General features: G+C 38.4%; 1 protein-coding gene across 2 annotated transcripts in view; it reads right to left on the bottom strand.

The window, feature by feature from the left end:
• inpp5a (inositol polyphosphate-5-phosphatase A) overlaps nt 1-27,737 on the bottom strand; it is a 143,817-nt gene that overhangs the window by 71,282 nt on the left and 44,798 nt on the right. For both annotated transcript variants that reach the window (XM_077582250.1, XM_077582249.1), the window contains exons 5-6: nt 4,421-4,484; nt 2,875-2,978 (exon numbers count right to left, since the gene is read on the bottom strand). In XM_077582250.1, the coding sequence (XP_077438376.1) occupies nt 2,875-2,978; nt 4,421-4,484 (168 nt within the window). The remainder of the gene's footprint in view (nt 1-2,874; nt 2,979-4,420; nt 4,485-27,737) is intronic.

Below are 27,737 nucleotides of genomic sequence, written 5' to 3'. Positions count from 1 at the left end.
ACAATTAAATGTAGACACAGAAAACAACAGACCAAATTTAGTTAGGATATCCCCCCCCCCCCCATGAACTTGTTAACAACGAGAATACTCTAGAACTCATTCAAATAATTGGGAGATTCACATAAAATCTGGCAGCATGAGTTTGGTTGACACTCAGTAAGGTTTAAATATGAACGTGAATGGTTGTATGTCTTTATACGGCCTTATGATTGAATGATGACCAGACCACTGGTGTCTGCATTTCGCTGGAAGTCTGCAGGGGTAGGCCCCAGCTACATGCGGCTTTCAACAGGATAAATGGTTGAATGGACAAACACAATATACAGTAAGGAATGTCTAGAAATACACAGCTATTTGAATAATCGGTTATTCGGATAAAAATAAAACATATACATATATTGGCTTGCTTAAAGAACATTATAAATACAGAAGACAAAAAAAAACACATTTCCACTGAAGCAACCCCCTTCGCTCCCGGCTGTTTTACTGGATTTTGACTGATTTCGCAAGGCCCACAGAATATTGTGTTCTATTGCTATAAAAACATACAACCCACCAAAAGAAAGATCAGAGTTTCTTGTTTCATCAGGAAAAAAAGTATGTTTGTATCTGTTTCCATTTGCAGCAATCGTCATTAGAATATAGCTAAGTTTCATCATTATTCACAAATCTGTTAAGCACTGGGGAAAACAACTTGTTGCAACATGGCCCTGGTTGATCTCTTATACTCTGCTGCCACCTGCTGGCCATTTTTTTTGGAATAACTACTTTAACTGCTTTAAGCGACCTTTTCGGGTCAGAGGTTGCATCAAAGCTTTCTGAATGCTCTAGCAACGTGTTTATACGTTTTTGGGAGCAAATGAGTTAACTGAAAAGCTGGTTCTCACAAGAATTTTGTACAAAACTGAATTACTTTGGGCTCAATATTCGCTACTCTTTAGCGTACAAGTACTTTGTTTGTCTTTTTGTTTTTGTTAAATTAAATGACTTTCACTCACTTTCGAATTGCGGTAATGTCTTCACCTGTGGAAGGCTGCAAAAACGGTATTTTTAGCATCCCGCAACTTTTTTCAGTCTTTTGTTGCACCTGATCCAATATTTTTGTAACGTGTTGTAGAAATTTGCAGAAACAAAAAAACAATAATAATCATCAGTTTGAACATTAAATATCTTGACTTTGTAGTGTATATAATTGAGTATAGGTTGAAAATGATATGGAACACGATTTGTGTTCCATTTGTATTTACACTGTACATAATGTCCAAAATTCACTGGAATTGGGGTTTGTACATTCTTCATTTCAGAAGTTGACCATAGATTGCAGTTGTTTATTTGCTTTTTTTTTTTTTATGCGCACACACATGTACGCATACAGACACTCACACAGAATACCGTCACAGGATGATGTCATCAACATCCAGCCCAATGACACTTTATTGATGGGGACCAATAAAAGGTAAGCCAAATGCAGAGTAACAAACATCCGTCTTCCAGCAGCCAAGTCATCTGTCTGCCATCACTCTATAACCTCCTACAGCGGAGTTCTTCTGACAAATAAAAAAGTAGTTTATAAATGATAAAATATCTAATCTACCCTAATAAAATATTTCATTTGAATTGAACATCAGTTATGAGCATGTTAACGTGATACAGTGGCTGCCCTCTTTGCTAAATGTCTCTTTCCAAATCTGTCAGTCCAGCATCATGCAAAGGCGGTGCCTGTGTGACCCGAACAAGCTGAGACCCGAGCAACTGATTCGGGACCGCGTGTGGCACGCTGCTCAGTCCGAGATCCCCATGTAATAGGATTCCTCAAAGCCTCAGATGGATGGCAAATGTAGGCAGTTTCATCTACTAAAAGAGGGCATAAATCACATGCGGAGGAAGCAGGGACGAGGCAGGGGTTATCACCAGTCTGCCTCCCTCATGAGAGCTTTGCATTAAAGCATTAGTGAAATTAATTCATCTTTCATAAGAGGTTTGAGCAGTATCTGTGATCTATGATAACAACCAATTTCTCACTATGGAGGGCCCGGAAGGAGGAGGGAGAGACGGGAAAAAAAAATATCAGCGACCCTGATAGACTACACAAATCTGCTCTTTTTAAATGGGCTAACATTATCTGGAGTGCCGCTCTCCGGAGCATCATCCCAGATTCATATCCCAGTCAGGAAAGGAGCATAAATCACAGGGGAAAACTTTTCTTAGCCAACCTCCGTTCTTCCTACATCACTCCCCGTCTCCCGCTCACGATGCACTTTGCCGTCACGTTTTGTGTTTTTTGTTTTTTTTGATACTCGGCTTGATAAAGACAGAATTATACTCATTTTAAATGTGTGTGCGTCCTACTCAAGGCAATCACCGGTAATTTAAGATCACATCTGAATTTGGGATTGACGATATCTGAATTGTGGGTGCGGATGCATGACGGTTCTGCAGAACTTGGATGGGTTTATATGGAAGCTACAGTTTGCGAAAGACATAGAAATGGGGGGGGGGGGGAGTGCAGAGAGGGCTGATTCCATCTGTTTTGCATATATGTGCAGGGGCGGCCGTCGGAGCATGGTTGACAGATGAGTGGGGAGTGTGAGGATGACACGCGGGCGGTGGTGCTCTTCATGACTACATCAGCACGGCTCTGCTCGATGCTCAGCTCCCCTATTACGGCGCACAGCACCATACAGGAGAACTAACACATTAGAGTAAGCACAGAATCCTTCCTCGGGAAACAACAAGCAGTTTCTGTTTCCTAGTTTGAATTTGGAGGCTATAAACTACTAGATATAATTCCTTGTTGTGAGAAAAATTTCGTTCACAGAAAATCTAATCCCGGTACACAGGAAGATGGCGCATCACTCTGGTTCCACCACTCACCTCAGGAAAGTAATCCTGTGGAAACTTCTCCTTCTCCAGCGAGGGTGCGCTTTCTAGTGTCTCCGAGCAGGTTTCCTTCCCAATCACCTTCCTGAATTTCTTCGCTGATTGAGGAAAGGAAAAAATATATATAGGTTAATTTGTTTAAAAGCAAACAAACCTATAAGTGAATATTCTCTCTAAAAAAAAAAAAAAAAAGAAGAGCATTAGGGGCTATGAGCAACAACCTTGTACAGACAACTGCACCATCTGCTGGCCTAAAAGCAGAGCACGCATAACTTGAAACTAGGAGTCTCAGTGCACAGTAAGTAAAGAGTTCATTAGAATTTATGTTGTTAGTTTAAAACTTTAAGTTAAGAAGTTAAGAAGCAAAGGATTCATTTTAAGTCTATTATCCCCCCTCTGAAAAAAAGATAAATAGTATGTTGTCTTTATTTTGTAAAACGTCTTTTTCCATTAAAAAAATAAAAAATAAAAATAAAAAAATATATATATATATATATACACACACACACACTTATGTGTCAATGATGGCCGATGTAGCAACAGTTTTCAACTTTAACCCAACACCTCTTTTGAAAAGAGCCTTTGAAGTAGGCTGTTAATGTTAACCACAGTCGGACTTAAAATGAATTCATGGCCCCAAACCCCTTTTTGACCGTGCAGACAATTTCCAAGTGATAATCAAGGGAAAAGGGACGAGCAGATGAAAGGCGGAGCCAATCTAACACTCTGTGGAGTAGGTGATAAACACTATTTAACTCTGAAAAAGAATACAATTACACTATGGGAGTTAAAATTGCTGTGTAGGGTAATTACAATAAATTAACTAAAAATATATTGAGCTTGCTTATTTTGCCACATGATGAGTTTTTTTAATTCTTTCATTAGATAATAAATTTTTTTATTTCCTTATGTACTGTACATGTTAAATATCGCAATAAAATCGATATCCCAATATTCAACATAATGAATACATCGGAATAAGTGGTATAACTTTTACACATGCTATTAGAGAGACATTTGTGAAGTAAAAAATACATAACTATTTAAGTTATAACAAGTATTGATAAATCAAAATTCAAAAGTGTGCACAGAACAAGAGTAGTGGTACTGTTTCCTTAAGGACCTCGGCCCTGCCATCGCCCTGTCCTTCACTGGGGTAACTGGCGCTAATGCTGACTTGGGTCTAATAGGAAGCAAGGCCCCTCCACATCTATATCCCTTCTTTAATTAGCGCGGCCACAGGGCTCTGTGGCCCTCTGACACCGCAGGCTGATGAGACTGCCGTAACTGTCCAATAACCCGCCGAACACCATTACTGTAAGCCCGAAATCTTATGAATTAAATCCTAATATTAATAAGCATTACCAGTCAGTACCGCTCCTTTTACATTATCCTCAAAGACAATCTTAGCTCGTTGGTTTTGATTGAAGCGGGAATAGCCTGCAAATGGGTTGTGTGCGATGTGGAGTGGAGGGATGAGGGGCCGCCATAGGAGGATTTTATTTCGAGCCTGTTGCCATGATGTATATGTGTGACTCACCTTTGAAATCAAACTGCTGGATGTTTTTCAAAGATTCATGAATGAAGTAGAAACTTCCCAGGGCCTGCAAGAACAACAGACAGCAGATGTAGCAGAGGAAGTTTTTTAATGATCAACAACTATAAATATCTTGCTGTAATTCAATTTGTCTTATAATTATTCAAGATTTGGGACACTAAAACGCATAAGTGAATTTGTTAAAAATGTATTTGAACACGTTAAGCCTCCAGTTTAAAGGAAACACATTTCGTGGAAATCTGCAATACAAATGGGTGTTACACTAAAGTTAGAAGTAGAACTGATAACATACCCACAGTACAGTAAACAGTGCAGTTCTTCTAATGTGGCGACTCATTAATTTCAGCTAACTTAAGGACGCATTCATCTGAACATTTGAATGGGTATAGATCCACTTCAATAGGCTTAAAATTGAAATTTTCTCTGTGAACAATCGGAAAACTTTCCCAGGAAAAAAGTGAGTCGCACAGATGGGGATTTGATGCGGTTCACAGTCCACTACACTGCTTTCTGTTGGCCCTATTTACATTTAGGGCAACTAAAGGCAAAGCTCAGGCTCAATCCGCTATGTCTTTGAGATGGCAGACCTCTGGCTTGGATAATTCAGAGTCTCTTTTCTCTTCTTAGGAAAAGGCTGGTGAGTAACTTTTACCACAAAGAAGAGTACAAATTAAAATACTAGTGAGCATTGCAAGAAGTTAATGGCTAAAACCAGAAAGCAAAAGACAGACAAGAAGAGAAGTCAAGGTAGTAGATGGAGAGGAAAACAGGAAAAGACGGGTAAGTGATGAAGTGAAGATTTGAGGACCCGATCTGATAAAGGAGACGAGGCATGGGTTTCGTCTTCCTGTATGTTCCTGTCGAGGCCTGGAGAAAACGCCTTTCTCCGACAAGATGGGAGACAGTCCGGGCCCAGCCTGCATTATTTATGAGTGCTGGCACATCTTGAGATTAAACATTTGCTGATTTGTCAAAAGCACAAACATGAGGTCCTGCTCATCTCCTTGACATATAAGTTCAGCCATGGGAAAAAAACACTGTCGCACATTTAATTGATGAGGGGAGCGGCTGGTGACCTGTACCTCCTGCGCGCTCCCCTACTTCCTCGCTCTGATGGAGGACACAGAAGAACGGGGGACGGATAGAGGAGGGGGCTAGAGAATACGAGGGTATAGCATTGGGCAAAGGCAACACTCAAGGTCACAGCTTCCCAGTTTTGCCCGGCTTCCAAGAAATTCCGCCTCCACTGTGCGCACTTGTCTTCGGATTCTTTCTACCAACAGTAAACCTCATATACAGTGATAGATGGGAAGGCGCAGTGCGACCTGTTGCAGTTTGTGCAAATACTTATTAATTAACTCATTCACTCGCAGACATTTTCGCTGAAGCAACCCCCTTCGCTCCCGGCTGCTTTACTGGATTTTGACTGATTTTGCAAAGCCCACAGAATATTGTGTTCCATTGCTAACCTACCAAAAGAAAGATTAGAGTCTCTTCTTTCTTTGGGAAAAAAAGTATATTTTTATCTGTTTCTGTTTTGCAGATATTAGCATTAGAATACAGTATAGCTAAGTTTAATCATTATTTACAAACCTGTTGAAAACACTGGGGAAAAAAGTTTTTTTGCAACATGGCCCTGGTTGATCTCTTATACTCCGTTGCCACCTGCTGGCAGTTTTTTTTTAAATAACTAACATTGCTTTAAGTGACCTCTTCAGGTAAGAGGTTGCATCAAAGCCTTCTGAATGCTCTAGCATAAAAAAGAAAAGAAAAAGAAAAACGTATAAATATGTTTTGGGGACAATGGCAATATTTAAAATAGAACGTGTTTATACGTTTTTGGGAGCAAATGAGTTAACTGAAAAGCTGGTTCTCATAAGAATTTTGAACAAAACTGAAGTACTTTGGGGTCAATATTTATTTCATTGCAGTATTTTTATGAAAATACCTGTAGTATGTTCTGAGTTTAAAAACAGTGTGTACAGCATGTCTACGGCATATTTGTGATTAAAAGTCTTTGTTTAATGTAGACAAATTGGAAAAAGTTACTAAAAGTATATAAATGACAGTTAGTTTTGGTATTTGGTTATTGGTATTTGGTATCAAGATTCTAATCAAAGTAGAAATCAAATGAAATAAAAAAAATTGTGGCTGGTAGTTGATTACAATTCTTAATTTTAATCTGACGCATGATTCCTAGTTTATTGATACAGTAGTTTTGTAGTAATTCATAAAGTTATACATACAAGTTTGATACAAGTTCAAATTAGTGTAAAACATTGATGTCATTTTTCTGCCACTAGTTGGCATTAGTGTTTCATTTAGGATGTTGGTGAAAGGAAGGGACGGACCAGTAAATTTGACTTTTCATGATGATGGAACACAAGCTATCTTCTGGAGTTGCTGAATAAAATATGCATCTAAACAGCAAGTGACTAGGAGTCACTCTAAATGACGCTCAGCTCTTGGCTCTCAAAGGCATCTGGTAACGCCCATTGAGAGACCTTTGATAGTTGTAGCCATCTAGCTTGGTGCTAACCGCTAACCAGCAGCCTTTTAACCGTGTTCGTCTTTCCCACCCTGATTTCCCCAAGCACAGAGCTTCCCAAATAAGGGGCGAGCATTAATTGTCCACTAAAGGAATGTTAATCCTCCATTAGAAATGATCAAAATATTCAGACATCTGTGTCACTGCTTCTGCTTCTACGGGCCCATTCATAAGACATGGATGGAAACAAATTAATCCACAACTATCCTTTGGTATATTCTGCACACTACTTAACCCTCAACCCTGGTAAATATCCAATTTACATCAAGATTCTAAAACCAAGTGGCTGCTATGCTCCCTCTCATCTGCCTCACTATGGCTCTTCATGAAGAAGCTATTATATTAGCAGGCTACAATTAATCCATTTGTCTCCTAACATGACAGGCACCAAATATTCATTAGGGCTGGGTTGCGCTGACAGGCCATGCTTATCATTTACCAGGAGCTTTACAATGGCCTGTGTCAAATATGTTTGTCACGTCTCACTTTATTGATTAGCTGCCAGAATTCCATGAAATAATTAAAAGTATATTTTACATATTTATAAACCCCACTGCCACAGTGGCTACTTAATTTCCCATTAGTAAAATGCAGTCAATTAGGTGCATGATGCAGGGGAGCTAAGGGGAAATGAGTAATCACCGTAATTGTAGACAGAAAGACAATAACTGCGCCATAAAAGCTTGGATTTTATGGCTTGTTCTGCCAATGCTATCTCTTATCGAGACTTGTATTGCCAGTGCCACTCAGAGATAAGAGAGCATTGGCTCTGCTCTCCTTTGTGTATGTGTGTGTGTGTTCATGCAAGTGTGCAGTTGACATTTCTAATACCCCAGCAGATAAGAGCTGAACAAGTCCCAATAGACTGGCTAGTAGAAAATAGAGACTTGAGTGCTGCAGTACATAGCCTGCATACTTTGCTCCCATGAATGCTTTATCGATAGCGAGGGCTGCAGGAATTAGTTTTGGCCAATGGAGAGAAGCAGGATTTCTCTGACCTCTGGATAGATTTTCTGCATTAAACGTGAAAAATGGGCCATAAAGCAAACATAAAAGTAATAATTTTTCTTCAAGGTCTCACCTCCAATATGTGCTAAGGGAAAGCCACCAGTCCCGAGAGAGCTGCCACGTACACACTCCAGTGTCATCAGTGTGTCACTGTACAGCTTCTCAGAGTAATATTCTGCTGTCCCACAGCCACTAACAACGTGTGGCATAATGGATTTAATAGGAAAAAGTGCAGACTGGCTCAAGGTTCTGTCCAACACATAAATGAACATAGGCTTGTTTGCTGCCATTTAAATGTCTATTTGCTTCTGGGCATACATTGTTGATTCATTGAATATGATTTTAGAGGAGTAGACAAGTTTATGCAAAAAGATGCAGTAACATCACAGTCGCGCTTGATTGGTAAGTATTTTTAGTTGCATTTGGGGGTGTCATGTACAAGAACCCCAGTCCAATCCAAAAACTCATGACTCAAGACACTATTATGAGTCAGGAAAATCCTATTTTTAAAAAGTCAAATATCTAAAGTCAAACCCAAAATTTGGGAAACCAATGGATTCTGGGTTTTGAAAAAGTGTGTGGACAAGGGCAAATCAGTAAAAAGTCAGTTGAAGAGCAGATACAAAGAAAACAGCAGAGGCCCCAGAATTGAACCCTGTGGAACGCCATACGTTACGTTATACATGTGATTTCATATTGCACTTTTTTTCTCCACTTGACATCGTCAGTATGAAGGGATTAAATAATAAAGACATGACACGACGCACCATCACAACAGTCGTGTGTGTGTGTGTGTGTGTATGTGTGTATGTCTTGACCTCCGCCGAACCCCTGAGACTGACTCACTGACTCACTGTTTTACTAACAACTGAATTCAATCGTCTATTTCTTCTTTTTGATTTTAGCCCTTTTCCCCAGCAAAGGGCCAATTCAATTAACAAGATTGTGGTCTAAATAAGCACCTACACAGAGCAAAATGTCCAATACTGCACAAACATGCTTGTCATCAATGCCACAAAAGTAAGCCGCATTTTTTTTTTTAACCCAGTCATAGAGATGGAGAGGCTTTAGTATTTTCTATTGCTGGAGTAACACTGCCCACCCCCAATCTGCCATATGTGTTTGCCAAGGCCCTCTCACTGAGCCATTGATTGAGTATTCACAGTATTGAGCCACAATGTCTATTATTCATTGGCTGCCTGGAAAGCCTGACTGGATACACAAAAAAAACTCATTAAAACTACTTCTATCACTTCCTGTGATTCGAAGGAGGCGCAAGTATTGGAACCATCTGTCATGTCCTGAATAAGCCCTTTTCTCAACTGTGGCTTGCTTATTCCAGAGCACACATAAGACACAAGGTGAAATGTTTTAAACCGATAATAAATTTAACATTTAAAATCAAAGTGGGAGTTACATTAATTTGACACCCACACTAAAGTTTCCATTTTGATCAACAAAACCTAATATTGACTACCGGTAGCTACATTGGGCGGTCTTCACTTAAAAGCTAGATTTAGGTGTATTATTTTAATATTTGATATACATTTAAAAATTGTGTCCAAAAAATCCTTGTTCATTTGTATTTTCATATTTTCCTAATACAGTAATTTTATTGGCACGTGTAGCCTTTAAAAAGAACATAAAAAGTCGGACTGAAATAAGCATCATGTCGGGTGATCATTGTCACATGGACATCACTACCAAAGACGGCCACTAGGTTAATTTCACCAAGTCTCGGGTCCCATGTGGCTTCTTGACTTGATTTTTTATTTATTTAACCTTACTAATATAACATTATCACTGCAGAGGGCTTGATTTGTAGCTGTTTATTAGGGATAGACCGATTATCGCCTGGCAGATTATCAGCGCTGATATTGGGCATTTTGACGAATGTCGGTATCTGCCTTTTTTTTTTTTTTTTATCTGACGCTAAAAGATAAAACCATTTTAAAGTCAGGGAACTATTTATTAAAATTTTCAGTTGACTTTATAAGAGATGCTGCTGACCCTGTGAAACTTTTGTTTTTGGCTGACATTAAAACTAAGAAATGTGAAAGTTTAAGATTTGAGGTATTTTAAAATTTTGGTATTGTCTAAGATATATTTGAAAAATAACTTTTTGAAAAGTCTGAAAAATTGGTCAATGAACATGCTTTAAGACATTACAACAAAGTAAGGATTGGCATTTGTATTTCGAAAAATTTTGACGCCAGTATTTTTTCCCCCTTTTTACTGAAAAATGAATATCAGCTTCAAATATCGGTTATCGGCCTCCTTGACTACTAATAATAGGCATCGGTATCGGCCCTGAAAAAAACATATTGGTCTATCTCTACTGTTTATTACCACGGTGACAAGTGCAGTAATATGCAAATGTCTTTACATCCTTAATAACACTTATTAACCAGATGTTTAAAAAAAAAATGCACTTGAAATTGCTCCAATAAATTTGAAAACAAACAAAAATATTTGGTATAGTTGCGATGTGTTTGACAACACGTCAACTGGAGATGCGGTGTTGTCCAGGGAATTTTTTTTGTTTGCTCAGACGCAAGGGGGGGGGGGGGGGGGGTGGGGGGGGTAGGTGCATTGGTCATAATGCGTGTCAATTATAAATGGATTTTCACTAGTCATGGTCGGGCCTGGTCAAGATCCAGGGCCGAATAGCAGGGGTCCACTCTGTTCTACTTGATGCATTTGGATTTAGAAAAAAATAAATATAGAAGTTGTTGGTCGCAGCAAGGTAAGGGTTTTCAGCGTTTAAATGGGAACAATGCAATAATTTGCACCCTGAGACACATTTTATAAATATATTTAGTTTCCAAAACAGGACTGACTATCAAATCAAAGGTGAACATTGTTCCAGTTTCTTACAGAATCAACAGAATTTGAATCGACTGAAACTTTCTGATAATGTTTTTTATAGTTATAAATTAGGATTATCATAATAAATATTACTACAATATTATCGCAAGTGTACAGTCAAGCGTCACCAATGTTGACAGACATACAGATTATTGCTCAGTACACGGAATCACTTGAAATCATACAAAACAGTATATGCTGTATATAATTTTAAACAACCACATTTGCACAACAGTTTCACACAATTTTACTATTATATATTACTATTATTATAAAGTAAATTGTGATGTTTACAATAGCGTAATATACCTACACAGAAAAGAGGATTGCTGCAATTGCTGCAATTGCTAAAATGACCAAATTCAATCTATCCATTTATTGATTAAATTTCAAGCAATGGCCCATTGCCGTAAAGGTCTGATATAATATCTGTAGTTTACGTTTGTAGACTGTGAAAGCTTTTGGCAGAGTGTTTCCAGGCTTTCACTTCATCATTCTAAAATCTCCCAGAATGCAGAGCGACACACGGTCATGATTGATCTGGAAACCACTGATTTTATTTTCGTTTGAGGAAAATATTATGGATGGGGCTAAACAAGGCATAATAGGCCAAAGCCATGGCAGCGCCTGACCTGCCAACAATCCAGACCCACTCCCAAGGTTGGCTGCCTCGCTGGGAAATATTGTGCATTAATTTCATTTAGTCTCCCCTCCAACATTCAATGGTAGAAGTTAATTAAATTGCTTGTCCATTGTGTTCATCCACTTACAAAGTTAATGATATTGTGCCGGGGAATTAAAGAGCATTTTATAAAGCGCACGGGATGGGAGCTGGCAGGCACTACATTGCCCAGTTGAACCCTGTCAGTCGGCGGGCTTCTGGACACCCTAATTAGCGGTGAAATGGATGCTTCCATCTGCCAATTTCCTGCCATGCTCATCAGTCGTGCGCTCCCTCCTGTAACCTGCCCGGCACAGGTCTAAAGCAATAAAACCGTCACAGCACTGACATCCAACTAAATCAAACGCACACAAAAAACGTGAATGCATTGGACTTTAAAATTGACTTTTCTCCCCCAAGACCACATTATGGTCTAGCCTAATCAAGAAAGAAGAGTTTGATAACTTTGTTAAAATGTTTGAAATGCACTATAGCACCTTGCTTCTATATTCATAAAGTATATGCTTCATGTTATATCGATTCGATACTGAAACTGTTGAATTTTTAGATAAAATATGCACTAACTACTTCAAGTGTACTTGAAGAACAAACTTTCAGCTGAGTGCTCCAATTGGAAGTAAACAGTAATATTTTCACAGGAAGTTGCTCACAGTGTGTATTTCAACTACATAAAAGTACATAAAAAAATAAAAAATTATGTTTAAAAAAATATTATTATTATTATTGTTTTTTTAATAATAATAATTGCAAGTACAAAAAATGCAGCATGAGAGTAAATGAGATTATACCTGTTGGGTTTAAGACCCTGTTGACCATTCAGCAAGGATTGACAATTTGGCCCTTAGCATGAAAAAGCAGCATAAGTGCAGTCATGTTTATGGGGGAAAAAATTGTCATGGTAGGACTAAATAGTAGGGCAATATATCGAATTAATTTGATTAATAATCACTTTAAAATTAATTGGTGCGAAATCCTGAAATCAAGTTTTGTCTTCTGGATTATTAAAAAACTGTTGTTTTTATGTTCTGTTACATTCCAATGTTATTGTGAGTTGTAATTTTGCACGAGTAGCAGAATGCTGGATGGGTAGTATACAAGATATGTTTACGATAGCTACCAACTTACTTAATTGTGTCATTTAAGCGCAAACTAGGAATATTTAGAATACACATTATTGTTGTCTGGACATTTTTGAAACCTTTAAATGAATGTTTACTGGATTTATTAGATTAAAATTGAATTTATTATTTATTATTATTTTTGGGCCATATTGCCTGCCCAGCCCATGTCATGGTTGATAATATATATTTTTAGCAGGAACATATAAAGTAGTTCCAACATAACAATGAACAGCCAATGAGGTGCATGGAGTCAAACTGTGGTGCTAATTCTGCCTTTGCAATTTCTGACTTGTGATACTAAGAGTATCTCAGGCTTAACCACTTTAGGACACTTCACGTAAAAAAGTCTGCATTTTTAATGTAAAAAAAAAAACAAAAAAACATCATCAACAACAACAATCTGCCATTTTACAAAGATGTGCACATGTTTTATATACACAGTTTACACAACAACTTATATTGGTGGCATTGTAGCTTAACTTGCCAGAGGCAATAACTATAAGGCATCTGGCATTAAAAACATCATCATGTGAAAAGAGGACATGAGAATGATGAATATCTGCCTAATATGATCTAACTGAAAAGTCATAACAATTGAGATAATTAAAGTGACATTACATCCTCTCAGACTACTGCTTGGTTGCCGTGGCCATTATTCAATTGTTTCATTTGCTGGAAGATAAAAATGCCTTTAATACACTTATCCTCATTCATGTAAATCATATTTGGCTATGGATGTCCAATAATCAAAAAGAATATTTCAACTTGTAATTCCCATCTGAAATACATTCCCATTAAGGAAATAGGCCTGTGCAAATGACAGGTCCTCAAATTCATCGATTTCTTTTTTCTGTCTGCAATCTGGGGAGGCTGCTAATGCTGTCACGGACTGTTCATCAATCTATATTTTTAACTGATTTGATATTGCGCCTGTTCACGTGGCCTCATTTGGGAAATAATTGATTGAATTAGGATCATACAGACTGAAAGAAATGGAAGCAAACTAATCTTAAGAGCTTGCTGTGGTTCAAATAAGGAATCCTAAAAGTTTGGCATGGCCGTGTTTTTGTACTACTGTGTGCAAAACGGGTTTGCCCTTGTGTGTGTGTGTGTGTGTGTACTCAGGCACACACATGCACCAGCTAGACTGAAGGTGACAATATAACATTAAATGTCAAATAATTTGTATTGAGCAAAGTCAACTGGGACGAAAAAGTAATCAGTCCGTTTCTACCTCAAAGATGGCTCTGATGCTGGCCTGTCCATCCGGTGCATATGTGGCTATATTACGCACACCTACATTAAAATATAAAGACTGTTGTATTTTAGTTGACTATATTGTCATTTATGACATCAATCAGGTCTTCTTAAAATGAAGAGACTTTCGACCTCCCTTCTCGATTTTCTCTGCAATTTTGTTTGAGCGTGAACCTTGCATAAAATATGACAGCTTCTTCAGCACGGACAATCAATGAAAGTTTATCTTCTCGGACTGAGACATTGGATTGCACTGAAGATTTAAGTTACAAAAAAAAAGTGCCGGCAAAATATTATTATTCCTGTATAAAAAAAAAAAGTAAAAAAAAATTAAGCAGCTTTCTGTCTGCGTTCTGTCTGGGCATGAGCAGAGGCGTTCTCTGAGCACAACAGTGAGCACAGGAGCGTGAAGCTTTAGAGGACTCTGCAAAACACAGCCAGCAGCTCGTCTGAGGCTAAGACGCCCGTCCAGTAGTTCTTTGTGGCCCTTCTTTGTCTTTATGTAAAAACCAATGTGCGCCAATGATGTGTTATGTAAAATTCCCAGAGGCTTGATCTAAATGCTTGGATATCCTCCATGCTAGCTTAGTTATACTCGAGTGCATTGCCACTAAGAGCGCATGGACGCTGCATGAAAAGCAAATGTAAATGCATCCTCGGCTTCTTAGATATCACGAAATTATGTCATAGGTCTTTTCCCGCTTATTGTATCATTATAATAATAAATTTGGAAAAGCGAACAACAGAAGCCTTTTCCTTACGCAGATGTTTCTTTTCATCCGTACAACCACGGTATCCGGCCTTTTTACGTGATCCCTCTTAAGACTTAAGAGCTTTGAGATGTGCGTGAGCCGGAGACCTGTGCCAGGGGCGAGAGTGGCAGCAAACCCGTGTCTATCCTGTAAATATAACCAAAGTATTGCGGGAAGAAAAGAGGATTTGAAGGGAAAAACATGCAAGTCTCAGCTGAGCAGGTGGTGCTATATTTTAATGAAAATCATAAAGTCACATGGAAGCTGCACAGAGCACAGAAATTGTTACTTCCCCTATTAAGACTTTGAGGGTACGCATTCAAAGAAATTATAAAATTTTGACACAACCTTTATAACCATGACCACATACAGGGATGTGATTTGACCAAAGTGAAATTATCTGAAAATTTAGCCGGGGGTCTGGGGGCCGCTGGCACTTTCAATGCACTCACATGACAAAGAAATAGACAAAACAACAGCATAAATTTTCAATGTATATTGAACTATCCCATATAAAATGGCGGTTTTAGTCAACTCAAAATCAGTCACATTCAAAAACATTGGACTGCCTTTGCTTTTAAAAACTATCACTGAGAATATCATCATATCTAACTAATGTGATTACTAAGTTAACACATAAATAATGTTGAAGAGTTCAAATTTCATGAACAAATAATTGTATCATGACCAAATGAAAAGTAACTCATATTAGAGCATACCACAAATGTCTTTGTTATAGCAGAAGATGTTATCTGTCGGAGTCATGTGCATACACAATGAACTACTACTACTAAAAAAAAAATAAAAAAAAATAAAAAAATAAAAATCAGATTTTTTTTTTGGGGGGGGGGAGATAAAAAAAGCGGAATTCTGCGAATTAGCGGAAAAATCACATCCCTGACATACTGTACACATACAAAAAAAAAAAGAGAGCAATGATGATGACATGTCAAAGCGGTAAAATTACAGAATGAACAATACTGAGCTCCGGGAAAAAATAAAAAAATAAATGAACACTTGACCTCCAGTACAAGGAAGATTTTTCTGTGATCGGTCCATGATGTCGGTCAAACTTGTGAAACTCATCATGCACAACAGCATTCACAGATAATTCAAATCAAATCGATTTTTGGGACAATGGCAATATTTAAAATAGAACATTTTTATACGTTTTTGGGAGCAAAGGAGTTAAAAACCACTGAAATGGCGACCAGATCTCTGTATATGGGGGCAATTCATCACTTTGGATTTGAGATCAGCACACCTGTGGTCAATCTCTGCTTATCACGTTTATGTGAGACAAAAAAAGAAAACAGGTTGGATGTCTGACAAGTTTAGGCACTTTTTACTCGAAAAGAAAATGTCTGTGTATGGTATAAACACAGTATGTTTGTATAAAGTAGAATGTGTGTGTGAATATGAGTGAATATGTGTCGATCATGGCGTGTTTCTTAGTTGTACAGGTATATCGGTAAATCAATTATTTTGCCATCAAAAACACTTTTTCGGTCTGCTGTTTTATAATTTGAGGACTCTCTAAAGCAGAAATATGTGAAACTGGAAGTGATTATGTTGTATAAGTAGTACTTCAATATGAGGAGCTAATGAAATAAATATTCCTTATTGTTGCTTTAACGACAAATTATTTGTGTGGCTCAACTAGGTGCCAACAAAACTAGATATATATACACAGCATAAAACAAGGACAACAATCCTAACCAACATTGGTGTGATTGAGCACATTTAATAAATGGGCCAATGCACTCCCGTGGTCAATCATATGGAGATGTATTTTGTGTATGAAACAACATTGTGACAATTCATCATGAGCTATTGCATGCTCCGCCCTAAAACACATCCACAGTAAGTTTCATCAGGCAGACTCTGGAGGTCCCCCACTTGCTTGTTTGCCCAGCACCGCCCCTCATCTGCTCAAACCCGTCTAACTTGACCTCCGGAACCTCACAGCGACTACATTAATTTTACAAACAAAAATCAATTGGCCGAGGAATAGGACAAAGAAGAAGCCTCTTGTTAATACACCAAGCAGGGCGCACACTCTCAGGATGAGAGTTTATGGTTGTTGTTTTTTATCGGCAATAGTTTAACAGCGGGTGGCAGCTCCGGGACAGAGGAATTGCTCATTTCCTTTGACCCCAGAGATGAGTCATTCCAAATAAACCCAAACTAGCATTATTACGAAAGCTGACCAAAAGACAATTTTGAGGCTATTGAAATTGAATTTGTTATTTCAAGCATATGATACTTATTTGTTTAATGTGATTGCATTACATTGTTGATAATTGAAGAATGCAGCAAGTCTAGGGGAAGATTGGACCAATTTGAGGCCATGTGCACATTTCATTGTTGTCTGTCTGTATATCTGCTGGTTTGCAACATTATCTTAAATTAAATTAGGAAATTATGATTTTTAAAAAATGACAGCCTTTTTCTATTAACTCATTCACTCCCAGCCATTTTCACTAAAACAATCCCCTTCACTCCCAGCTGTTTTACTGGATTTCGACTGATTTAGCAAGGCCCACAGAATACTGTGTCAAACCTACCAAAAGAAAGATTAAAGTCTCTTCTTTCATCAGAATAAAATATATATTTCTATCTGTTTCTGTTTTGCAGCAAATAGCATTAGAATATAGATAAGTTTCATCATTATTCACAAATCTATTTAGAATTCGGAGTAATCGAGAGTTTTTTCAACATAGTTCTAGTTCATTTCCTATGCTCTGATGCCACCTGCTGGCCGTTTGTATAATAACTACCGTTTCTTCAACCGTTCTTTGCAGTTGAGAGGCTGCATCAAATCCTTATGTATGCTCTAACATAAAAATAATTTAAAAATAATAATAATAACATATAAATAAGTCTTTGGGACACTTAAAATAGAACGGATTTATACGTTTTTGGGAGCAAATGAGTTAAGAGCGAATGTTTCCAATTTGGCAATGGGAGCAAAGTAAAACTGGATGCAATTGTGCTGAAATGTGCTTTATAAGCTATAAATATGCGCATAACAAACATAATATTGGAAACATTAGAATATACATTCCCTTCCCAAAATAATGCCCCCCCCCCCCCAAAAAAAAAAAACAGTAAGGCAAATTCCCTTATTTTCGTTGTACACTGAAAAATTTGTAGTTGACATCAGAAGATTATTAAGAGACGCCAGATCTTTGATACACAACGTAGCATTATTTGGAACAAAAATGTTAGGTGAGCAAAAGTATTGGAATTGAATGCAATAGATTTAGAATATAGTTAAAAGAAGATGAGATTTTCCATAGTTGCAAATCATTTTTTTTTCTTTCAGGGGTTTTCTCCATTGAGTAACTAAAAAGCATGCTCTATTGTGTTTAAGTCTGGAGAAGGGCTCCAGCAGCCTAAAATCTGACATTTATTTCCCCTCGTGAACTTATTTTCTGCAATATGTTTTGTAGGACATCATCTTACTGGATGATGGAGGAAGGCCCACTTAGTTGGGTTGCATCTTTCTTTAAAACCCTAGTTTCAGTCTACAGCAAATACTGTATGAAGGAATTGGCCGCATTGTTACAATACTTTTGGTAGGGATTGAATACACAAAGCGTCAATGGGAGGCCGAGTTAAAACAGTTAATTGTATTTGATAGAATGTGGCTGCATGATGTGATGTCATTACTTTGACAGCAAGCGGGGTATCATCAGGTGAGAGATGGCCGAGTGACTGTTTAAAATGGCCTATGTGTTTGAAATGTGCTGCACAATACCTACTAATTCTATTAAGTGCATCTGTGGTATACAAGCGTGGTTTTGGGTTGATGTAAATGGAAGGCTGGTTGACTAAACAATGCAATAGCATTAGAATAAGGTGATTGGATGGCAGAGTAGAGTAGACGGCCTATGCCTAGCGTGCCTAGACCTTGCCAAGTCCATTATGTGTATTGGAGACAACTTGACATCCGTCATGGTGAGCTGCCAGCCTGAAGAGAAAAGAGGCTGTTATTTTGTTCAGCCTTCGTTGCGGGGATAGCTTCCACCTTGCGACATCATGCTACAGATAATGCAATCAAATGAAGACCTCATGAGCGATCTGTCCCACTTTTCAATCTGCGCTGGGACATTTGGTTTGTTTAGAAAACACTTTTAGTCAACTAGCTCAAGGACATGCATATAGACTTGACAGAGTTTGGCTGAGTTTGGATAATGCGTGATACTTTCCTCTCGTCTAGGTCAAAAGGGTATAGATGTTTTTTTTTGTTTTTTCGGGGGGGGGGGGGGGGCGCAGCTAAGTATCATATAAAAGGACAACATAATTAGATAGATTTAGATTTTTATTGGCTTGTTAGAAACTGTTGAATAAACAGTAATAACAATACTAATAATGGCCAATATATAAAGTACATAGTGTCGTTTTGTTGTCTTGTTTCGGAATTGTAAGTCATTTTTACTCTGTCTCGTCTCAGTCTCGGACTGGGCGGGCTCAGTGCTCGCGTGCTGCCTTCCCGGTGTCGCCAACAGTACCACGTCCCCTGCACTCATAGCGTGGATGAAGGCAGGTGACGCATTGCCTCCGAAACATTGGACAAAATGTCGACAAACGCTTTAGTTATTAACTCTTTTACTGCCAAAAACGTTAAATGACGTTTAGTAAAAACCTACGGAGGGCCGCCAAGGACGTTAAAAGACGTTCTCCAATTTATTTTTATTTTTTTTGGAAACGGGTGGAGGAAAGCCTTGTGTTTGTGGCATCATTCATGGACAAAAAGAAGTGTACAATTCATTAGAGTGCATGAAATAACATTGTTTCACAAAAAGCTTGTTTTCTCCGTTTTTTGTTTCAAAACAGAGCATTTCGGTTTAACTAACCATTTTCTATTGTTGATTGCTGAAAAACGGAATAAGGTAGAAACAAACTTTTTTTTCTGATGAAAGATGAGAGTTCAATCTTTCATTTGGTAGTATGTGTGTTTCCATAGTCCAAACACAACATTTTCTGTGGACCTTGAAAGATCAGTCAAAATGCTTAAATCGGCTGGCACTGGCGACGTCCCGTTTCTGAAAACGTCTGGCAGTCAAAGAGTTAAGTGTGGTTTCCAAAACCATAAGGAGTTGGAGTGCATCGGGCAGTAGGAGATGGAAATTGTGCTAGCAAGATGTGAGGGGTTGTGGCTTGACGGGAGATATAAACATTGCCATTCACTATTCGTGTACCGTGGATAATTCTTAAGTTGGTAAGGTATTAACTTTTTCTTTCAGAAGTTTGGTGCATGGTCTGGCTGGTCTTAAGGTGGTTCTTGTTGGCTGGCTACAGCTGACGCTAGCTAGCTGAGTGGGCTAGCGAGTTGTTGTATTGTGCCAATTGCGTTTATATGACCAAATATTTGGGGTAACCCGAATAAGAGCGTATTCGAATTTTTTCACCTTTACATGGCCTTTCAAAACTCTTAAAAGGGTTATTGACTGCAGGTAAAAATTTGTGATAATCATTATACCAAGCACAGATTCACCTGTGCTGGATGCAGCCAATGCCAGTCATCCTGTGGAAGTAGCCGAAACATGCAGTCTGAAAGAAACCAAAACGGCACCGCTTATTTTGGACTCCTGGAGCAATTTACTCATGAGCGGTGATCCAAAATACATAATGACATTGGATTTACAAAACGTGTTTCTTTGCAGTGATTTAGTAAAAATGTTCCATAAAATATTAAATAACCATGATTTTTGCCCAGCAGTTACATTAATTATCTTTCACCACAAAAAATGCCATATTTTCAGTAGTTAATTATTTTTTAGTACATTTTGCTTATTGTTATTTTTTGACAGTTTCGAGTTACAGTGCGTCAGTGACCAATATGGATTTTTCTTTATTTATTTTTTTTCTTATTTTTTCTGGAGAGCTCAGTATTGTTCATTTGGTAATTTTACCGATTTGACATGTCATCATCATTGCTCTCTTTTTTTTTATTATTATAATTTTTTTTAGTACATTTTGCTTATTGTTATTTTTGACAGTTTCGAGTTACAGTGCGTCAGTGACCAATATGGATTTTTCTTTATTTATTTTTTTTCTTATTTTTTCTGGAGAGCTCAGTATTGTTCATTTGGTAATTTTACCGATTTGACATGTCATCATCATTGCTCTCTTTTTTTTTATTATTATAATTTTTTTTAGTACATTTTGCTTATTGTTATTTTTGACAGTTTCGAGTTACAGTGTGTCAGTGACCAATATGGATTTTTCTTTCTTTATTTTTTTTCTTATTTTTTCTGGAGAGCTCAGTATTGTTCATTTGGTAATTTTACCGATTTGACATGTCATCATTATTGCTCTCTTTTTTTTAATTATTATAATTTTTTTAGTACATTTTGCTTATTGTTATTTTTGACAGTTTGGGGTTACAGTGCGTCAGTGACCAACGTGGATTTTTCTTTCTTTAACAGAAGGGCAGCAACAATTTTGCATGGCTTTGGCACAGATGAAAACATTTATCTCACGCGTGTGCACGGCAAAGCCTCAGCTCTATTCCTGAGCCAATTACTTGGGCAGATGGCATTAAAAAAAAAAAACACTTGTTTAATGTGTAATTGTTGGAGTGTGTTCATCTGAGACAGGTGTCAAGAGGTTGTTCAACTCTAATAATTACCCCACAACACAACGCTTACCTCCAGACAAGCCACAGCCCTTCACCAAACTAGGAAAGAAATTGCTTGGATTTAATGTAATGATTTTCCCACCAGCCCTCCACTGATTATAACAGGTTGTGCGTGACACTCGGCTCGAGTGAGGAGATCAATTCCCCAGGAAGGGTTTGTCTTCTTCAGACAGGCCAATGAGCCAGGATGAGAGGAAGAATCACGGACAAGCACATTCACAGCCACCCCTCGCCTAACCTCCTTGTTCCGTACATGATACCGAGCACCGGGAAAAGGTGCTCCCCTTGGACCGACAGAGCGGCCGTCCATCCATCCATCCATCTATCTATAGGAATACACAGCTAAAGCAGGAAAAAGGTCAGGCGGGCTGAATGTGGCTGGCAAATAGGCAGTGGGGGGTCTGGTAGCCGGCGGATGAATCACAGGAGAATTGGTGCATGGCAGTGAATGAATAACCCGCCATAGCTCCCCAAACCCCATTATTTCCCTCCTTCTCCAACAGGGCCTGAAATTCATGTCTGCGCATGCTGCCAGTTCATTAGGGGGAGGATGTCATTCCTCTTCTGGCTGCTGCAGGACAGGCCAGGCGGGCCCCTGGAGGACCCAGCTCTGTTTAATTCCACATCAACCGCTCCACTGAGGGCCTTAATCTCTGCTTGTGTGATCAATACTATATCAGTGTAAATTAAAATGACAATTTTAAAGTAATTAAGCCTGTTAATGCTCGATTCAAATGTCATTATTTGCACAAGGAGAAGCAGAGGAGAAATCTTGGTGCGAGAGTGTTTGTCCGCGTGCGCGTGCGTATGGGTGTGTGTCGGGGGGGGGGGGGAGTTTGTGGTAGAGGTGGGCCATGTCCACAATGACAGGTAAAACGCTTTAACTAGAACAGCACATTTTTGCCGCTGTAGTCACAAAAAGAAGGGTTTAACAAAAGCAGATTAACTCTCCGCCCATGCCGGCCCGGAGACCTATCCAATTTCAGAGGAGGGTAACCCAATTGCTGAAATCTGATTTGTACAGGCAAACCCAATTATGGCCATATTAGATGAGAAGTGGCAGGGAGAGAATGCTTGCAGAGGGAATCAGGAAAAAAATAACAGGGGTGGGGGAGAAAAGAAATGTTACACAATAAAAATGCACTTAAGTATAGAATGAAGCTCAGCAGTAATTGCGTGATTAGATTATTTGTGTCTACCCCCTCACTTTGCTTTTGAAATGCTATTTGGAGTCATTGTGACGGTTAGAGTGAAATAAATGGGGCCCAGCGTTAACCTTGTGTCTGTGTGTGTCTCTGTGTGTCCTCCCTCATGTGAGCTGAGGTGATGTGTAAGTGAAAAGGAAATTAAATGATCACATTGTTGCTTGTTATTATGACAGGCTCACAGCCAATAGCCAGCGACCCGCTACTCCTCATAGTAGACCAGATTCACCAATTACGTCCAGTCACACCATTGGGGGCCACGTTGAGCCTGGTAATAATTCCCACTGGCACTACTGTCTTTCTTGGAAAAACACCACTGATAACAAATATGACATTTTTTTTAAATATGTATGCTTCACATACATGTGCTTTACATCCATCTCTCACAACAAAGCAGTAGTGGCAGGAGGGATGAAGAAAAGCCAATAGGACAGATGCAAAGATCAATCATGGATGTGTACAGTATGTCGATGCTCAGCTCCTTAAGCAAAATACACAGCACAGAACAGACATGGCTGTCGTCACTATTGGATTATTTTTTTTTTTAGCAGTTCTTTGTCAGTTTCATTATAAATGTTCCAACATGTTCAGATTACCTTTAACCCTGGAGAACCCAAGAACCCTTTTCTTCTTTGGAAAATTATGAATTATACATTAAATGACTGCTAAGTTCACTGAACACCAAAATATATGTTTTTTTCAATTTTAACCCTTTTTTTTTGAACAAGCTCAGAGTTGCTAATTTATCAAAAAATATATATATAAAACATACTCCTAGGCATTCTGCAACATGATATGAAATAGATTAACAAAAAAAAACACAATTTTACCATCTGATGGTTTGCTGAGAAGATGGTTTTGTTTGGATGGATTTCCAGCTCAACAAAACAGCATGTTGCCAGCCATCTTGTCACCACCACTCTGGCTCATGTAAGTGCAATATTCATCCACTAGATGGCCCCATGCAGGGGTCAGAAGTGGCACTCTGGACTTTTGAAGTTAAATTTGTAAAAAAAATAATAATTAAAAAAAAGGGCTTTGTTATTTGAGTAGCAGAATCTATAGGGGCCAAATTTGACCCCGCGGGTTCTCCAGGGTTAAACAACACAATTATTGACAAGGTCCTGAGTGACGCAGCCCTGCGACTAGTTATGTCGCAATACCAAACACACATGAATTATCGATGCTGAAAAAAACACGTCTGTAATAAAAGAGCAGGGAGGGTGATCTTATGCATGTCCGATCAAGCAGGGTAAAAGATACCCAGGGGGTTTTTCCAGAGGGCTGAAGAAACGTGGCATTGTATTGGTTTACGTCCAAGCTGTCCGATCCATCAGGCTGTCTGTTGGCTGCAGTTTGAGGAGCCAACCCTTATTAATTATCAGCTCATTTGGAGGAGGCGGGTGACAAGAGTGGAGTGTTAGAAATGGGTGACAGGACCAACTGATCAATTGAAGCAATTGCTCCAAGACAACTCTGCTGAGGGTGATTAAGGTCAGATTGCTTGTTTGTTCCAGGAGAAGTCAGGTTGCTCAAAGGTTGTGGGTGCTAAGTGAGCTAACAATCTCATAGGGCAAACATGAGGGATAGCACAGGGACGCTTCTTATTTCATTGACATGTTTTGCATTACAGTGTAAGGTTTTAGGACCTGGGGGCAGCCTTTAAAAACGGTAACTAGGAAGTGGTGCTCTTTCTCTATTCTGAGATTCATGATTATTTCAGGTGTTCTTTAGAACAAATGAATACATACAGTAAATAGTATGTGGGGGGGGGCGTTGGCTCCAGACACAAGGGACGTCAAACGTTTGTGCAATGGCCGCGAGTGATTTACAGCAGTGGAAAGAGAAAGTGTCATGACAGTGGATCCCCACGAGCTACCACCCAGGTCCTAAAAGCTTCCGCAATGTGTTTTGTTATTGTAAATTGTATGAATAAAGTTGCTAAAAAGAAAAGTGAAGCTTTTTTATTATTTCGTATTGTATTGTATTTGTATTTATTCTCTACGCTCCTTTATGGTGTACTCACTCTTTGTCTGTGTACATGTTTTTTTATTTTAAAAAAAGAAAGAAAGAAAAGTCCGTGCTTGTGTGACGTATTGTAGAAGTGACGACAACAGATGAGCAGTATTTGGCAAACTACTACAGCCTAGAGGCTCTGTTTTTGTGGATGTTTTTTTATTTCAACAAATGAGGCATTGTGGAAGGAATTTTTTTTCTACACGTGGAGGGGGAAAATATTTGTTTTTAAAATGCCTGGCCACGTGTGGACAAGGCGAAAATCTGTCATTTCTATTATTGCCATCGAAGGCTCATTTTTTATTTTTTAGTCACAACACAGTCAAAGACACTAATGTTAATGAAGAGAACTTTGGATAATGAACAATGTTTTGTGATGATTACTCAAAAGGGCTGTGCAAAATTCTCAATTTACGAATTCAATTTAATTCAATGAATTTGAGTAGACTCCACCCCACAGGATGTTGAATTGAATTAAAATTACAAGTCAAATTCAGTTCAAAACAATTCAGAGAAATGCATTGTCTTCACATATGAGTGAGAATGATATTATTTCACTAATGTGCTCCAAACAAAATGTATTAAAAATGTTTGGGCAGCTTTTTTCAAGATTTTGATAAAGCAAGGTATTCTAGGAAATTAAGTGTTTTTCAACCATCATAAACAACTTAAAAGTTTTTACAATTCTGAGTAGGCATTCAATGTTAAAAAAACAACAACAATTACTCCATTTTATTATTTAATATAATTAAGCATTGTGTACATATAATCATTTCTATAATATTTGTAGAAATTCATGTTGTTAATACAGTAGGCATATACAATATAAAGCCTAATTGTTAAAAGGGTCATTGACGGATAAGTTTGTCCGATGATGCCCATTTTATGTGGTGCAACCAAAAAGAAGTAACCAATTTGGGAATTTTATTTTAAAATATATTTAGAAAGAAAAGAAAAAAGGAGTTTGTATCATCCACAAGACAGTCAAGAACCAATGGGAGCAGCAATCAGGTTTGTACTGTCTCACAACTATATAAAAAGTTACCCTGTTAGCAACTGCTATCTAGTGGTCATATTTGGACATCATGTCATATGAACTGAAAAAAAAAATCATTTTGTTTTGTTTAGATGACTAATTGTTACCCTCATAACTTTGATTTAAATTGAAAATATTATGTGGTGCGACCAACCATCATTTGTCATAATTTTCCATGATAGACATCCAAAATTATAGTTGTCCTAAATTGTAGACAACAGTAAATAAAAATAAAGAATAAACATTTTATGTGTTTTTATAATAAATGTGCTGGGTTTAACATCTTTATCCGTCAATAACACCAACAAATGCATTTTAATTTTGCATCATTTAATTTCTTTGAATTTAATTTCTACTTCCTGCAATTTGCCACCTCAATTCAAATTCAAGGATAATATTGGAATTAAGGGGTAATTCTCTATTAAATTCAGAATTTCGTACTGCCCTATTAATACATGCCATATGTTGTATTTTTGTGAGTTGCTTTTACCTACGATATGACCGAGCTGATAAAATATACCAAAATAAATAAATAAATAAATGATAATAATAATATTAAAAGTCTGTAAATATATTTTGTGGCATAAGTGATCAACTGATTTTTTTTCTTTTTTTTTTATAAATCAGTTGCCTGTATCCCTGCATGTCAGCCAATAAATGTCAATAATAAATCCGTGCTGTTTGCCTATACAAGCATGCTTGCTTGAGGATATGATGCATACTGATTATTTTAGAGCGAAGTGGCTGGGGTGGGGGAGTTGGGAGGGCTTTTTTTTTTTTCTCCTTGGAGGGAGAGAGGTCTGTGAAAGCTGTGAGGGCTCTCAATAGACGGAGGATTATGGAAATCAAAGAGATTAGCTAATGGGAATATAATGGCCAGCTACTGCCTGGGTCAGCCGGGCCATGCAAATGAAGCAGCGATAGCCACTGGCGAAGGGAGGATCGATATGTATGGGCAAAGTGGTGGCTAATGATAGCCTTATATCAGATGTGCGAGACAGACATAAATGGACAGCACCGCCAGCCCCAACCCACACACACATACAGGACACTGTATACCGGTAGTTAAGGCCTGATGCCAAAAGACAGAAGTGAGCTTTCAGAGGGAGCTCAATTGAGAAACAGAAGATCTCGCCAGCTCTGTCTCGCCGATGTCAACAGGCGCGCGCACGCTCGCTCGCCCACCTCTCATCGGTACTGATGCAGCACTGAGATGAAGATACTGGTCTCGGCCCATTCTCCACACTCCACTGAGCATCTATTCATGCCGACACAACAAACGTCCTTGTGGACAATCAATAGTAGAGCGACCTGGACTGCCAAGTATTACGACAGAATTTAGATCCACTAAATAGTTTATTTTCCTATAGACTGTGGACAATGTGACATCTTCCATTTAGGGTGTGCAGGTATTAACCTTCTCGAGATGTATGAGGTAAAGCGATATCTGTGTCTGGGAGACATGAAAGCTTTTATCATCAAAATAATTGGAACATCACCTCTCTTATATATCAGAATAGCAATTTTGAGCATGTCAGAAAAATTTCAATTCCAGGTGCGGGGTGGCGGGGACCAGAATGCTGTACTTGGCCTCTCCCCCCTTTCATTTTCATTCCTGCCTGCCCGGCACAGTCATTCATCAGGACCGGGGCAGGGGACACTTCCCGCCTGCTCACAAATGCATGGAGCAAGCAATAAAATTAACCTTGTGGCAATTGTTTTCCCAACCGTTTGATGGCTCCGTGTCAGCTCATCTGTTAAAGCGGATGGAAATGAAAAAGAAAAAGAAAAAAAAACTCACACTTGGTTGTACAAAGAATTATGACTACTTCTGAAGGAGAGCTGTAACTGAATGAAACTAATGTTACATTATTGAGTCCGATCAAGGGGCAGAGAAGATGGTTGCCTGTTGATTTGTGCCTGGGATCAGTAAAGAGAATAAAGCGCTTCATAGGTTATGATTATAAGCCAGCCAACAACAAGACGGTTGGACGTAATTTAATGCTCGGCTCGACATCGCCGAGCTGGTCCTTTTACTGGGCCGGTGGGAAAAAGCAGTGGACGGTGTAAAAGGAGGGAGGAATAAAAATCCTTCACATGGTGTTTATTTGCTCTCAACAGCACCAAACCAAATCAATATTTTTAATTTGGGTCCAA

The sequence above is a fragment of the Vanacampus margaritifer genome, chromosome 12 (assembly GCF_051991255.1).
Source record: "Vanacampus margaritifer isolate UIUO_Vmar chromosome 12, RoL_Vmar_1.0, whole genome shotgun sequence".
NCBI classification, from domain to species: domain Eukaryota; kingdom Metazoa; phylum Chordata; class Actinopteri; order Syngnathiformes; family Syngnathidae; genus Vanacampus; species Vanacampus margaritifer.
This window is presented reverse-complemented; position numbering and strand designations above follow the sequence as displayed.